The 15,865-nt window shown below is 52.5% G+C and overlaps 1 protein-coding gene across 1 annotated transcript in view; it reads left to right on the forward strand.

Moving 5' to 3' along the window:
* Window positions 1-15,116, forward strand: part of LOC144677859 (potassium/sodium hyperpolarization-activated cyclic nucleotide-gated channel 4-like) — a gene marked incomplete at its 3' end in the record, with an annotated part of 18,344 nt that extends 3,228 nt beyond the window's left edge. Inside the window, exons 2-4 of the mRNA XM_078537860.1 lie at window positions 12,556-12,985; window positions 13,733-13,894; window positions 14,898-15,116. Coding sequence (XP_078393986.1) covers window positions 12,556-12,985; window positions 13,733-13,894; window positions 14,898-15,116 — 811 coding nt within the window. The remainder of the gene's footprint in view (window positions 1-12,555; window positions 12,986-13,732; window positions 13,895-14,897) is intronic.
* Window positions 15,117-15,865: the final 749 nt, after the last annotated feature.

The raw sequence follows: 15,865 nt of genomic DNA on the forward strand, positions 1-15,865 counted from the left end.
AGTGAGTATGGGTGTGTGAGACGTGTGTGTGATAGTGATTATGTGTGTATGGGTGCGTGAGACTGTGTGTGAGATAGTGAGTATGGGTGTGTGAGACTGTGTGTGTGTGATGGTGAGTATGTGTGTATGGATGTGTGAGATTGTGTGTGTGATGGTGAGTATGTGTGTATGGGTGTGTGAGACTGTGTGTGTGTGATGGTGATTATGTGTGTATGGGTTTGTGAGGCTGTGTGTGTGTGTGATGGTGAGTATGTGTGAATGGCTGTGTGAGACTGTGTGTGTGTGATGGTGAGTATGTCTGTATAGGTGTGTGAGACTGTGTGTGTGTGATGGTGAGTATATGTGTATGGGTGTGTGAGACTCTGTGTGTGTGTGATGGTGAGTATGTGTGTATGGGTGTGTGAGACTGTGTGTGTGTGTGATGGTGAGTATATGTGTATGGGTATGTGAGACTGTGTGTGTGTGATGGTGAGTATTTGTGAATGGCTGTGTGAGACTGTGTGTGTGTGATGGTGAGTATGTCTGTATAGGTGTGTGAGACTGTGTGTGTGTGTGATGGTGAGTATATGTGTATGGGTGTGTGAGACTCTGTGTGTGTGTGATGGTGAGTATATGTGTATGGGTATGTGAGACTGTGTGTGTGTGATGGTGAGTATGTGTGTATGGGTTTGTGAGGCTGTGTGTGTGTGTGATGGTGAGTATGTGTGAATGGATGTGTGAGACTGTGTGTGTGTGATGGTGAGTATGTGTGTATGGGTTTGTGAGGCTGTGTGTGTGTGTGATGGTGAGTATGTGTGAATGGATGTGTGAGACTGTGTGTGTGTGATGGTGAGTATGTCTGTATAGGTGTGTGAGACTGTGTGTGTGTGTGATGGTGAGTATATGTGTATGGGTGTGTGAGACTCTGTGTGTGTGTGATGGTGAGTATATGTGTATGGGTATGTGAGACTGTGTGTGTGTGTGATGGTGAGTATATGTGTATGGGTATGTGAGACTGTGTGTGTGTGTGATGGTGAGTATGTGTGTATGGGTGTGATTGGAGCCAGCCTGCTCTCTGCTGTCTTGTTGACCTTGATGACCTTGGTGGTCGTCCTTTAGCTGGTGGAGCCTGTGCTGGCCCCGCCTGGGAGGGAGTGGCCAGTGTCAGTGCTGGCATCTCCCCAGTCGCCGCAGCCTCATTGGATGACATGGTCACTGGCAGAGGGGGGGAGGGGATTCTGTCGTCATCCGGAGCGCCCTGGGAGGAGTCCGGGGAGACAACGAACAGCTTGTGCACCAACATGAGGTCACTCTGGGCCTCCCTGCACACCATTGATGGACGGGCACCTAGCTGGGATACTGGGTGCCTCAACCATCTCCCACATGGACACTGACCACCTGAGCTCAGTGCCTGTGTGAGGGCTGCAGGTCCGAGCGCAACCCCAGGAACCCCTGATTCTGACCCGGGAGCTGCCTTTCCGTGAGAGTCGCCACTCTCTCCATGGAGGAGGCGGTGCGCTCGGCCATGAGGGTCTACGCAGCGCTCACTCTCCACACGGACTCCTCCATCATGGAGACCATGGCACGCAGACCCCTCATGGATCTCCGCCAGATCCTCCCGCACATCCCACAGGGCATCCAGCACCGAGGTACTAGCCGCCGCTCTAATGCCCACCGAGGGGCTGGTATCTGCGCCGGTGCCTGCTTCAGACAGCGGGTGTGAAGCCGGTGACAGTGAGGCCTGGTGGTCCTCCAGTGCCCTTTGGGGTCCGGAGAGCGAACGCCTGCTGGCAAACCTAAAAGGGAGAGGAAGGACATGTCATTAGTTAAAGGCCTCACGCTGCCACTGTGCACATGCCAGGCACCCTAGTGAGACAGTGGAGATCTGCATCACGGTGCCCTCGTCTTTCAATGATCAACGGGGACTCCAGGTTTGAGGCTCCCATCGACGATGAGGCTGCTAGAATGTTTGAACAATCCGAAACTCTCCCCTCTGGGTGTGCGGTGGTGGGGCCTCCCCCTGTATGTGCCCTCTCGGCTCGGTTACGGCTGGGCTTCTCCTGAGAGGACAGAGGAGCATTGATGAGTCCGCTCTCTACCTGCAGCTCCATTGCCAACCCCAGCTGAGGAGCACCTCACAGGGCTCACTAGGCCCTCGAGCCGCAAGGCGCTCAGTCCAAGCAGCCAGGGCCCTCCCCCTTGGGCAACTCCATCGTCATTGACATTTGGCACTCAGACTCTAACACCCCTGAGGACCACTGTGGGGGGCAGCCAGACACTGACCCATGCCAACACGGTACTCACCCTTCCTGAGCGCAGCAGGTCATTCAAGCACTTCCAGATCTGCACCCAGGAGCGCTACCCGACATCATGGCTGCTAACGTGGGCTGCCACCGCCTCCCATGCCCTCTTAGTCAGGTGCGGTGGCCTCCTCCTCCCATCTCTGGGGACAAAGGTGTCCCCTCCTGGCAGCCACCTCCTCCAGGAGGGCAGCGAGGCACTCGTCTGGAAAGGGAGGGGGGGGTTGCCGAGTGCCCACCTGACCTGCCCTCCAGCCTGGCGTTTGCAGCCCCTCTACACCCGATCGCTACAACAGCAGACAGACGCCCTCCCCGGGCAGCCTTACTGGGGCCGTCTGGGCCCTTTGTAAACCAGCTGCTGGGTCACCACCAGGCCCCCACACCCCACTCGGCCCCTCCCGGCCGGTGTGGAGCCGCGTTTCACGATGGGCCAGGCCTTCATTGGCCAGCGTGAAATCGCGGTCAGGGCCCGAGCGTGTGCGACGATCAGTGTCACGGCTGCTTAAGGGCTCGCTTGCCACACCCACCCGGCGAGGGGAAATTCTGCCGGGTGTGTGATAGCGATAGGCTGTGTTCAAATATACATGTGTGCCTGTGTCTGTAAACTTGTGTGTGTGTAAGTGGAGATGTATGTGGGTCTATGTATATGTGTAAGTGTAGATGTATGTGGGTCTGTGTATATGTGTAAGTGTAGATGTATGTGGGTTTGTGTGTGAGTGTGTATGTGTGTAAGTGTAGATGTATGTGGGTTTGTATGTGTGTATGTGTGTAAGTGTAGACGTATGTGGGTTTGTGTAAGTGTAGATGTATGTGGGTTTGTATGTGTGTAAGTGTAGATGTATGTGGGTTTGTGTAAGTGTAGATGTATGTGGGTTTGTATGTGTGTAAGTGTAGATGTATGTGGGTTTGTGTAAGTGTAGATGAATGTGGGTTTGTGTAAGTGTAGATGTATGTGGGTTTGTGTAAGTGTAGATGTATGTGGGTTTGTGTAAGTGTAGATGTATGTGGGTTTGTATGTGTGTAAGTGTAGATGTATGTGGGTTTGTGTATATGTGTGTAAGTGTAGATGTATGTGGGTTTGTATGTGTGTATGTGTGTAAGTGTAGATGTATGTGGGTTTGTGTATATGTGTGTAAGTGTAGATGTATGTGGGTTTGTGTATATGTGTGTAAGTGTAGATGTATGTGGGTTTGTGTGTGTGTATGTGTGTAAGTGTAGATGTATGTGGGTTTGTGTGTATGTGTGTAAGTGTAGATGTATGTGGGTTTGTATGTGTGTAAGTATAGATGTATGTGGGTTTGTGTATATGTGTGTAAGTGTAGATGTATGTGGGTTTGTGTGTGTGTATGTGTGTAAGTGTAGATGTATGTGGGTTTGTGTGTATGTGTGTAAGTGTAGATGTATGTGGGTTTGTGTATATGTGTGTAAGTGTAGATGTATGTGGGTTTGTATGTGTGTATGTTTGTAAGTGTAGATGTATGTGGGTTTGTGTATATGTGTGTAAGTGTAGATGTATGTGGGTTTGTATGTGTGTATGTGTGTAAGTGTAGATGTATGTGGGTTTGTGTATATGTGTGTAAGTGTAGATGTATGTGGGTTTGTGTATATGTGTGTAAGTGTAGATGTATGTGGGTTTGTGTGTGTGTATGTGTGTAAGTGTAGATGTATGTGGGTTTGTGTGTATGTGTGTAAGTGTAGATGTATGTGGGTTTGTATGTGTGTAAGTGTAGATGTATGTAGGTTTGTGTAAATGTGTGTAAGTGTAGATGTATGTGGGTTTGTATGTGTGTAAGTGTAGATGTATGTGGGTTTGTGTATGTGTGTAAGTGTAGATGTATGTGGGTTTGTGTATATGTGTGTAAGTGTAGATGTATGTGGGTTTGTGTGTGTGTATGTGTGTAAGTGTAGATGTATGTGGGTTTGTGTGTATGTGTGTAAGTGTAGATGTATGTGGGTTTGTATGTGTGTAAGTGTAGATGTATGTAGGTTTGTGTAAATGTGTGTAAGTGTAGATGTATGTGGGTTTGTATGTGTGTAAGTGTAGGTGTATGTGGGTTTGTGTATGTGTGTAAGTGTAGATGTATGTGGGTTTGTGTAAGTGTAGATGTGGGTTTGTATGTGTGTAAGTTTAGATGTATGTGGGTTTGTATGTGTGTGTATGTGTGTAAGTGTAGATGTATGTGGGTTTGTGTGTGTGTGTATGTGTAGATGTATGTGGGTTTGTGTGTGTGTGTATGTGTGTAAGTGTAGATATCTGTGGGTTTGTGTGTTTATGGGAGTGTAGTGTGTGTGCCTGTTGTGTGCAGGACAATATAGGTCTGTTTCGATGTGTCTCACAGGATGTGGGGGTCGCTGGTTGGTCCAGCATTTATTGCCCATCCCTAACTGCCCTTGTGAAGATGGTGGTGAGCTGCCTTCTTGATTAGTACCAGCGACAGTGAAGGAACGGCCGATATATTTCCAACCCAGGATAGTGTGTGGCTTGGAGGGGAACTTGCAGGTGGTGTTGTTCCCATCTATCTGCAGCCCTTGTCCTTCTAGATGGTAGAGGTCATGGGCTTGGAAGGTGCCGTCTAAGGAGCCTTGGTGAATATCTGCAGTACATCTTGTAGATGGTACACACACTGCTGCTACTGTGCGTCAGTAGTGGAGGGAGTGAATGTTTAAGGTGATGGATGGGGTGCTAATCAAGCGAGTGCTTTGTCCTGGATGTTGTCAAGCTTCTAGTGCCTTGTAGATGTCGGCTCTGTGGAGTCAGGAAGTGAGTTACTCACTGCAGAATTCAGTCTCTGACCCACTCTCGTAGCCACAGTATTTATATAGTGGGTCCAGTTCCTAGTCAGTGGTTAGCACTAGGATATTATTGGGTCCAGGGCAGGAACAGCTTTCAATCCCAGGTCAATCGTACCAATTGTTCATTGAAGTCAGGCTGATTTAGAATCCGACAGTGATACTGTACAGAGAAGGCCATTTAGCCCTTTGCAAGAGCTTTCCAGTTAGTTACCCCACCCCTGCTCTCCAGTTAGTTACCCCACCCCTGCTCTCCAGTTAGTTACCCCACCCCCCTGCTCTCCAGTTAGTTACCCCACTCCCCTGCTCTCCAGTTAGTTACCCCACCCCTGCTCTCCAGTTAGTTACCCCACCCCCCTGCTCTCCAGTTAGTTACCCCACCCCCTGCTCTCCAGTTAGTTACCCCACCCCTGCTCTCCAGTTAGTTACCCCACCCCTGCTCTCCAGTTAGTTACCCCACCCCTGCTCTCCAGTTAGTTACCCCACCCCCCTGCTCTCCAGTTAGTTACCCCACCCCTGCTCTCCAGTTAGTTACCCCACCCCCTGCTCTCCAGTTAGTTACCCCACCCCCCTACTCTCCAGTTAGTTACCCCTCCCCTGCTCTCCAGTTAGTTACCCCACCCCTACTCTCCACTTAGTTACCCCTCCCCTGCTCTCCAGTTAGTTACCCCACCCCTACTCTCCAGTTAGTTACCCCACCCCCCTGCTCTCCAGTTAGTTACCCCACCCCTGCTCTCCAGTTAGTTACCCCACCCCTGCTCTCCAGTTAGTTACCCCACCCCCCTGCTCTCCAGTTAGTTACCCCACCCCTGCTCTCCAGTTAGTTACCCCACCCCCTGCTCTCCAGTCAGTTACCCCACCCCCCTACTCTCCAGTTAGTTACCCCTCCCCTGCTCTCCAGTTAGTTACCCCACCCCTACTCTCCAGTTAGTTACCCCTCCCCTGCTCTCCAGTTAGTTACCCCACCCCCCTGCTCTCCAGTTAGTTACCCCACCCCTGCTCTCCAGTTAGTTACACCGCCCCCTACTCTCCAGTTAGTTACCCCACCCCTGCTTTCCAGTTAGTTACCCCACCCCTACTCTCCAGTTAGTTACCCCACCCCTGCTCTCCAGTTAGTTACACCGCCCCCCTGCTCTCCAGTTAGTTACCCCACCCCTGCTCTCCAGTTAGTTACCCCACCCCTGCTCTCCAGTTAGTTACCCCACCCCCGCTCTCCAGTTAGTTACCCCACCCCTGCTCTCCAGTTAGTTACCCCACCCCTGCTCTCCAGTTAGTTACCCCACCCCCTGCTCTCCAGTCAGTTACCCCACCCCCCTACTCTCCAGTTAGTTACCCCTCCCCTGCTCTCCAGTTAGTTACCCCACCCCTACTCTCCAGTTAGTTACCCCTCCCCTGCTCTCCAGTTAGTTACCCCACCCCTACTCTCCAGTTAGTTACCCCACCCCCCTGCTCTCCAGTTAGTTACCCCACCCCTGCTCTCCAGTTAGTTACACCGCCCCCTACTCTCCAGTTAGTTACCCCACCCCTGCTTTCCAGTTAGTTACCCCACCCCTACTCTCCAGTTAGTTACCCCACCCCTGCTCTCCAGTTAGTTACACCGCCCCCCTGCTCTCCAGTTAGTTACCCCACCCCTGCTCTCCAGTTAGTTACCCCACCCCTGCTCTCCAGTTAGTTACCCCACCCCCGCTCTCCAGTTAGTTACCCCACCCCTGCTCTCCAGTTAGTTACCCCACCCCTACTCTCCAGTTAGTTACCCCACCCCCCTACTCTCCAGTTAGTTACCCCACCCCTGCTCTCCAGTTAGTTACCCCACCCCTGCTCTCCAGTTAGTTACCCCTCCCCTGCTCTGCAATTAGACATTACCCACTCCTCCTCAACCTCCTCCGCTCTTCCCCCCCATAACCCTGCTAATTTCCTCCTTTCGAGTATTTATCCGATTCCCCCCACTTTTTGAAAGTTCCTATTGAATCTGCTTCCGCCGCCCTTTCAGGCAGCGCCTTCCAGATCACAACAACTCCCTGTGTCAAAAAAAATCGTCTCCTCATCCCCCACCCTCTGGTTCTTTTCCCCGATTCTCTTCAATCTGTGTCCCCCTCTGGTGACCGACCCTCCTGCCCAGTGGAAACAGTTTCCCCTCATTCACTCTGTCCTAACCCCCCTTCCCGATTCCGAACGCCTCGATTCAATCTCCCCCCTTAACCTTCTCCGCTCCGAGGAGAACAATCCCAGCTTCTCCCAGTCTCTGCAGTCAAAACCCTGGGACATTGTAACTGTGGGTCAGTTATAATGAATTTAATACTGTCTGTGTTATATCTATACACGTTAAATATTAATTAACACTGAATATAGGCATCCATTAATTTTAAACAGTTTCCATTTCTCTGATGGAAGCTGGTTGAAATGATGGGATAGGGCGTGTGCCAGTTTTCTGAGATGGATTGAGATTGTCTTATCACTGACCCTGAACCCATTCACCATGAGGAGGGCTATTAATGGGACACTGAGTCTCCTCCCGCTGGAATTACACAATTCCATTGCTGCTGCCTCTGCCTGTGTATTTGAGTGTTTGGACCTGAGGGCTCCTGATGTATAGAAAACACGGGTGATTGCCCTGAGCTTTGAGGTAAGCAGATGTCCCTGGCTCGTTGCTGTGCCTGTAAACGGACAGTGAGGGGCCAGGATGCGCTCCCTGACGCTCTGTGATTTGTTTCAGTGAACACACACACACTGTGAGTCAGAGTTGATGTTGGGAAGTGAAGGCACAGTGTCGCTTTGATACTGTGACCTGCAACTGTGTGCTTGAATGTTACCGAGCGCCCCAGGCAATAATTCATCAGAGATTGCGAGATGGACCAGCCAGTCTCACTGGGGTACCGGGGTCCCCCTCCTCTCCTGAAGGTGCTGACTCTCACTGGGGTACCGGGGTCCCCCTCCTCTCCTGAAGGTGCTGACTCTCACTGGGGTACCGGGGTCCCCCTCCTCTCCTGAAGGTGCTGACTCTCACTGGGGTACAGGGTCCCCCTCCTCTCCTGAAGGTGCTGACTCTCACTGGGGTACAGGGTCCCCCTCCTCTCCTGAAGGTGCTGACTCTCACTGGGGTACAGGTCCCCCTCCTCTCCTGAAGGTGCTCAGTGAATGTCAGCATCTTCAATAACAATGCACTAACAGGGGGTCACTTGGTCCTGATTGTACTCCATTGGCCCACTCCACACAGCCTGGTGAAGGGGCAGTAACCTGTACTGAAGGTACGTTCAAGATTATAATCTGTTGAGGTCACATTGGCCAGGATCTGTGGGGAGTGGAAAGGTTTAACTCATCAGGCAAGTCCACAGGGAATCTTTTCATTGATAGAATGTGTTGTGATGAGTTGTTTATGATGAAGTTTCTAGCTCAGTCAGCTCCCTCTGCCTGTCAGCGTGTGCCTGTGAGACAGGCAGTGCACAGAGCAGTGTTGGGCACTGATCCTTCCTGAAGAGAGATTTAAGCTTTCATCCAACAATTACACAGCCTGTATCACCCTGTCTGTCTATCCTGCTCAGAAAAATTGCTGTTATACGCACAGTATGTGTCTGTGTGCATGTGTATGTGTCCACACATATTTGTGTCTGTCTATTCCTGTATGTGTGTGTGTGTGTGTGCATTACAGTGTGTGGGCTTGTGTGTATGTTTCTCTGCCTACGTGTGTGCATTTCTGTGTGAGTGTGTGTGTGCACATTTATCTAAGTGTGTGGTTCTCTTGGTGTATGTATGTGTTTCTGTGTGTGCATGAGTACACACATTTCTCTGTGTGTGTGTGTGTGTACATTTCTATGTGTATACACATGCATTTCTGTGTGTGTGTTTGTGTGTGTGTGATGGTATACACATGCATTTGTGTGTGTGTTTCTGTGTGTGCTTGTGTACATGTGCGTTTGTGTGTGTGCATTTCTGTGTGTGTATGCTTTTCTATGTGTGCAATTCTGTGTGTATACATGTGCGTTTCTGTGTATGTGCGTTTCTATTTGTGCACATTTGTGTGTTCTAGTGTGTGTGTTTGTGTGCCTGCGCGCATTTGTGTGTGTTTCTGTGTGTGTATATGCTCGTTTCTGTGTGTGTGTGAGAGAGAGCTTCTCTGTATGGATGTGTGCATACGTTTCTGTGTATGTGTGTGCACGCATTTGTGCGTTCCTGTGTGTGTGTTTGTGTGTGTTTCTGTGCGTGTATATGTGCGTTTCTGTGTGTGTGAGAGAGACAGCTTTTCTGTATGGATGTGTGCATTTGTGTGTATATGTTTGTGAGTGTGTTTGTGTTTGTGTGTGTGTGTATTTTTATGTGTATGTGTGTGTGCGCTTCTGCATGTGATTCTGTGTGTGCATTTCTGTGCATGTGTTTCTGTGTGTGTTTCTGTGTGTGTGTGCACATGTGCCTTCTGTAAATTTGTTTGTGTGTGCGTTTCTGTGTGTGCGCGTTTCTGAGTGTGTCTGTGCGTGTGTGTGTCTGTATGTGTGTGTGTCTGAGAGTGTGTCTGTGTGTGTGTGTCTGAGAGAGAGTGTGTCTGTGCATGTGTGTGTCTGAGAGTGTGTCTGTGCGTGTGTGTGCCTGAGAGAGAGTGTGTCTGTGCGTGTGTCTGAGAGTGTGTCTGTGTGTGTGTCTGAGAGAGAGTGTGTCTGTGCGTTTGTGTGTGTCTGAGAGAGAGTATGCGTGTATCTGAGAGAAAGAGTGTGTGTGTGTCTGAGAGAGAGTATGTGTGTATCTGAGAGAAAGTGTGTGTGTGTGTCTGAGAGAGTGTGTCTGTGTGTGAGTGAGAGTGTGTCTGTGCGTGTGTGTGTCTGAGAGAGAGTGTGTGTATGTATCTGAAAGAGAGTGTGTCTGTGTGTGTTTGAGAGAGAGTGTGTGTCTGAGAGAGAGTGTGTCTGTGTGTGTGTGTGTCTGAGAGAGTGTGTCTGTGTGTGTCTGAGAGAGAGTGTGTCTGTATGTGTGTGTCTGAGAGAGAGTGTGTCTGTGTGCATTCCTGAGAAAGTGTCTGTGCGTGTGTGTGTGTCTGAGAGAGAGTGTGTCTGTGTGTGTGTGTGTGTGTCTGAGAGAGTGTGTCTGTGCGTGTGTCTGAGAGAGTGTGTCTGTGTGTGTGTGTGTGTGTGTCTGAGAGTGTGTCTGTCTGTGTGTGTGTGTGTCTGAGAGAGAGTGTGTGTGTGTGTGTGTCTGAGAGAGAGTGTGTCTGTGTGTGTGTGTCTGAGAGAGAGTGTGTCTGTGTGTGTGTGTGTGTCTGAGAGTGTGTCTGTCTGTGTGTGTGTGTGTCTGAGAGAGAGTGTGTGTGTGTGTGTGTCTGAGAGAGAGTGTGTCTGTGTGTGTGTGTCTGAGAGAGAGTGTGTCTGTCTGCATTCCTGAGAAAGTGTTTGTGCGTGTGTATGTTTTTTTAATTCATTCATGGGATGTGGGTGTTGCTGGCTAGGACAGCATTCATTGCCCATTCCTAGCATTTCCTCCTGGTTCTTAAAAATTCTTTGCTGGGATGTGGGCATTGCTGGTAGAGCCAGCATTTAAACGCAGTGGCTTCTTAGGCCATTTCAGGGACAACACGGCTGTGGGTCTGGAGTCACGTGTAGGCCAGACCGGGTAAGGACGGCAGATTTCCCTCCCTAAAGGGGACATTAGTGACCCAGATGGGGTTTTTACAACAATCGACGATGGTCGTCACGGTCACCATGACTGAGACTCGCTTTCTATTCCAGATTTTATTCATTGAATTTAAACTCCACCCGCTGCCGTTGAGGGGTTTGAACCCCGTGTCCCCAGAGCGTTAACCTGGGCCTCTGGGTTAGTAGCCCAGTGACAATACCGCTGTCTCCCCGGGATTGCGGGATGAATGTGTAACAGGAGGAGGGGGGGGATGGGGCTAACGTAATGTGGGATGGAATAGTGAGGAGCCCATGGTGGGGGGAGACCCTCCTAAACTGAAGCAGCTGCCGTGTGTGAGCGTCTGGGGGCACTCGGTCCCTCACACTCGGTCCCTCACGCTCGGTGCCTCACGCTCGGTCCCTCACACTCGGTCCCTCACACTCGGTCCCTCACACTCGGTCCCTCACACTCGGTCCCTCACACTCGGTGCCTCACACTCGGTGCCTCACACTCGGTGCCTCACACTCGATCCCTCACACTCGGTCCCTCACACACAGTGCCTCACACTCGGTCCCTCACACTCGGTGCCTCACACTCGGTGCCTCACACACAGTGCCTCACACACAGTGCCTCACACACAGTGCCTCACACTCGGTCCCTCACACGTGGTGCCTCACACTCAGTGCCTCACACTCGGTCCCTCACACATGGTGCCTCACACTCGGTCCCTCACACTCGGTCCCTCACACTCGGTCCCTCACACTCGGTCCCTCACACTCGGTCCCTCACACTCGGTCCCTCACACTCGGTGCCTCACACTCGGTCCCTCACACTCGGTCCCTCACACTCGGTCCCTCACACTCGGTCCCTCACACTCGGTCCCTCACACTCGGTGCCTCACACTCGATCCCTCACACTCGGTGCCTCACACACGGTGCCTCACACTCGGTCCCTCACACTTGGTGTCTTACACTCGGTGCCTCACATACGGTGCCTCACACTCAGTCCCTCACACACGGTGCCTCACACACGGTGCCTCACACTCGGTCCCTCACACGCGGTGCCTCACACTCGGTCCCTCACACTCGGTCTCTCACACACGGTGCCTCACACACGGTGCCTCACACACGGTGCCTCACACTCAGTCCCTCACACTCGGTGCCTCACACTCGATCCCTCACACTTGGTGCCTCACACACGGTGCCTCACACTCGGTGCCTCACACTCGATCCCTCACACTCGGTGCCTCACACACGGTGCCTCACACTCGGTCCCTCACACTTGGTGTCTTACACTCGGTGCCTCACATACGGTGCCTCACACTCAGTCCCTCACACACGGTGCCTCACACACGGTGCCTCACACTCGGTCCCTCACACGCGGTGCCTCACACTCGGTCCCTCACACTCGGTCCCTCACACACGGTGCCTCACACACGGTGCCTCACACACGGTGCCTCACACTCAGTCCCTCACACTCGGTGCCTCACACTCGATCCCTCACACTTGGTGCCTCACACACGGTGCCTCACACTCGGTCCCTCATACTTGGTGTCTTACACTCGGTGCCTCACATACGGTGCCTCACACACGGTGCCTCACACTCGGTCCCTCACACTCGGTGCCTCACACTCGGTGCCTCACACTCGGTGCCTCACACTCGGTGCCTCACACTCGGTACCTCACACTCGGTGCCTCACACTCAATCCCTCACACTCGGTGCCTCACACTCGGTGCCTCACACTCAATCCCTCACGCTCGGTCCCTCACACTCGGTCCCTCACACTCGGTCCCTCACACTCGGTCCCTCACACTCGGTCCCTCACGCGCGGTACGGTGAAGGTTAACGGGTTGCTTTAAATGCCTGTTCTGGCTGTTTTTCCTCTGGGCAGGTTTTACTGGGATCTTGCTATGCTGCTGCTCATGGTGGGGAATCTAATCATCCTGCCGGTGGGGATCACCTTTTTTAAGGATGAGAACACCCCTCCATGGATTGTCTTCAACGTGGTTTCGGACACTTTCTTCCTCATCGACCTGGTGCTGAACTTCCGGACGGGCATCGTGGTGGAAGACAACACCGAGATCATCCTCGACCCTCACACCATCAAGATGAAGTACCTGAAGAGCTGGTTCCTGGTGGACTTTGTATCTTCCATCCCGGTCGACTACGTCTTCCTCATCGTGGACCTGGAGACCAGGGTGGATTCCGAGGTCTATAAGACAGCCAGGGCCCTGAGGATTGTGCGCTTTGCCAAGATCCTCAGTTTGCTACGTCTCCTGCGCCTCTCACGCCTCATCCGATACATCCACCAGTGGGAGGAGGTAAACCTTCACAAGCCCTCCAATCGCAGGAGGAGACCGTTCAGCCCGTCTGTTCCGTGCCAGCTCTTCGAAAGAGCCATCCGATTAGTCCCACTCTCTCCCCCCTGCTCTGCCCCCTGTCGCCCTGACAATTACCCCCCCTTCGAGTATTTATCCGATTCCCCCCGCCTTTTGAAAGTTCCTATTGAATCTGCTTCCGCCGCCCTTTCAGGCAGCGCCTTCCAGATCACAACCACTCACTGTGTTAATAAAACAAATTCTCCTCATCTCCCCCTCTGGTTCTTTTCCCAATTCTCTTCAATCTGTGTCCCCCCTCTGGTTACCGACCCTCCTGCCCAGTGGGAACCGTTTCTCCTCATTCACTCTGTCTGAACCCCCCTTCCCGATTCTGAACCCCTCGATTCAATCTCCCCCCTTCACCTTCTCCGCTCCGAGGAGAACTACCCCAGTCTCCCGGCATCGCTGAAGCCCCTTATCTCTTGCTTGTTTCCCAATGTTACATTGAATCATAGAATCTTACAGCACAGCTGGAGGCCATTCAGCCCATGGTGCCTGTGCCGGCTCCTCGGAGGAGCTTTCCAATGAGTCCCACTGCGTCCCTGCTCTTTCCCCAGAGTCCTGCAGACGCCATCACATTTGCCAGACGTCTTTTGACGATCGCGTTAATGACCAGCGCGTTCCAGGTAAATGAATCGTTTTGAAAGGTTTGCCATTCTCGGAATGAAATCCTCTCGATCTGCTCTTTAGATCTTTCACATGACCTATGATCTCGCCAGTGCGGTGGTGAGGATTGTAAACCTGATCGGCATGATGTTGCTGCTGTGTCACTGGGATGGATGTCTTCAGTTCCTCGTCCCAATGCTCCAGGATTTCCCCGAGGATTGCTGGGTCTCCATCAACCACATGGTGGTAAGCAGCAAAGGGCCAGGCACGACTGGGAAAGCCCTTTGAGAGGGGCAGGGGGGGGGAGATGGAGATCAGGGCTGGGATGTGGGAGACTCAGGCCTGGGGGGGGTGGAAGAGGGGAGGCCCAGGTCTGTGGGGGTGGGGTCTTGGGGCTGAAGGAAGACCCCCAAAACCTTTGAGGTGTGCGCCAGAAGTGGATCTGAGACATCCCTGCCTGTGGGTTTAAGGTCATGGAGGGTCTGGGGAGAAGGTGGGGTGCATTAGCACGGCAACAGCAGCCCGGCCTGGCTCCACGTGACTACACTCCATCGCTCCGTGTCTTTCACTCGTCACACCTTCCAAAGCAACTAGCCAAGCCAGGCTCACCGCTCCCCTTCTCAGGGTAACTAGGGACAACAGCTGGGTGGGAGGGGTGACCCCCCCCAGAGGAGCTGACTTTTCATCCCAAGACAGAAGCTCTCCTCCTTCAGTGTGTGTCCCAGTATCACACTCCCCATTCCGCCCAGGATCTTCCGGGAGAGGCTGGGTAAAAATCCCGCTGCCGATTGGGTGGGAAACACCTGGAATATTCCTGCCCGATGTCGGAAGTAGTCCAGATCATTTCGAGCTTCTCATCTTTTTTGTTATCCGTTCATGGGATGTGGGCGTCGCTGGGCTGGGCCCAGCATTTATTGCCCATCCCTAATTGCCCCCTTGAGAAGGTGGTGGGTGAGCTGCCTTCTTGAGCCGCTGCAGTCCCGTGTGGTGTAGGTACACCCACAGTGCTGTTAGGGAGGGAGTTCCAGGATTTTGACCCAGCGACAGTGAAGGAACGGCCGATATATTTCCAAGTCAGGGTGGTGAGTGGCTTGGAGGGGAATTTCCAGGTGGTGGTGTTCCCATATATCTGCTGCCCTTGTCCTTCTAGATGGTAGTGGTCGCGGGCTTGGTTCTTCTGATTATCTGCCTTTCTCTACAAGAAGATCTCTAGTCTGAGCAGAATGATGTGGAGCCTCTTCTCTTCCAGAATGATTCCTGGGGGAAGCAGTACTCCCACGCCCTCTTCAAGGCGATGAGCCATATGCTGTGCATTGGCTATGGCCAACAGGCTCCTAAAGGGATGACTGATGTCTGGCTAACCATGCTCAGCATGATCGTAGGGGCTACCTGTTACGCCATGTTCATTGGACACGCTACCGCCCTCATCCAGTCTCTCGATTCATCCCGACGGCAATACCAGGAGAAGGTAAGACCCGGGCGGTTAATGACAGGGAGGGAAACACTGGGAAAACACAGCAGGGCGGAGAGAGGGAGAGATGGAGACAGAGGGAGGGAGGGAGAGAGAGAGTGGGGAGAGAGAAAGGGGAAAGAGAGAGGGGAGAGAGAGAGAGAAAGGGGAAAGAGAGAGGGGGGAGAGAGAGAGAAGGGAGAGAGAGAGAGCGGAGAGGGAGAGGGGAGAGAGATAAGAGGAGGGAGAGAGGGGAGAGAGGGAAGGGAGAGGGAGAGGGGAGAGAGAGAGAGAAGGGAGAGAAGGGACAGGGGAGAGAGAGAAGGGGAGAGGGAGAAGGGGAGAGAGAAGGGGAGAGAGAAGGGAGAGGGAGAAGGGAGAGAGAGAGAGAGAAGGGAGAGAGAGAGAGAAGGGAGAGAGAGAGAGGAGAGAGAAGGGAGAGAGAGAGAGGTGAGAGAAGGGAGAGAGAGAGAGGTGAGAGAAGAGAGAGAGAGAGGAGAGAGGAGAGAGAGAAGGGGAGAGAGGGGGGAGAGAGGGAGAAGGGAGGGAGAGAGAGAGCGGAGAGAGAGAGAGAGAAGGGAGGGAGAGAGAGAGAGCGGAGAGAGATAGAGAGAGAAGGGAGGGAGAGAGAGAGAGCAGAGAGAGAGAGAGAGGGAGAAGGGAGGGAGAGAGAGAGCGGAGAGAGAGAGAGCAGAGAGAGATAGAGAAGGGAGAGAGAGAGGGAGAAGGGAGAGAGGGGAGAGAGAGAAGGGAGAGGGAGGGGAGAG

Source organism: Cetorhinus maximus, unplaced genomic scaffold (assembly GCF_964194155.1).
Source record: "Cetorhinus maximus unplaced genomic scaffold, sCetMax3.hap1.1 HAP1_SCAFFOLD_3187, whole genome shotgun sequence".
Lineage (NCBI taxonomy): Eukaryota > Metazoa > Chordata > Chondrichthyes > Lamniformes > Cetorhinidae > Cetorhinus > Cetorhinus maximus.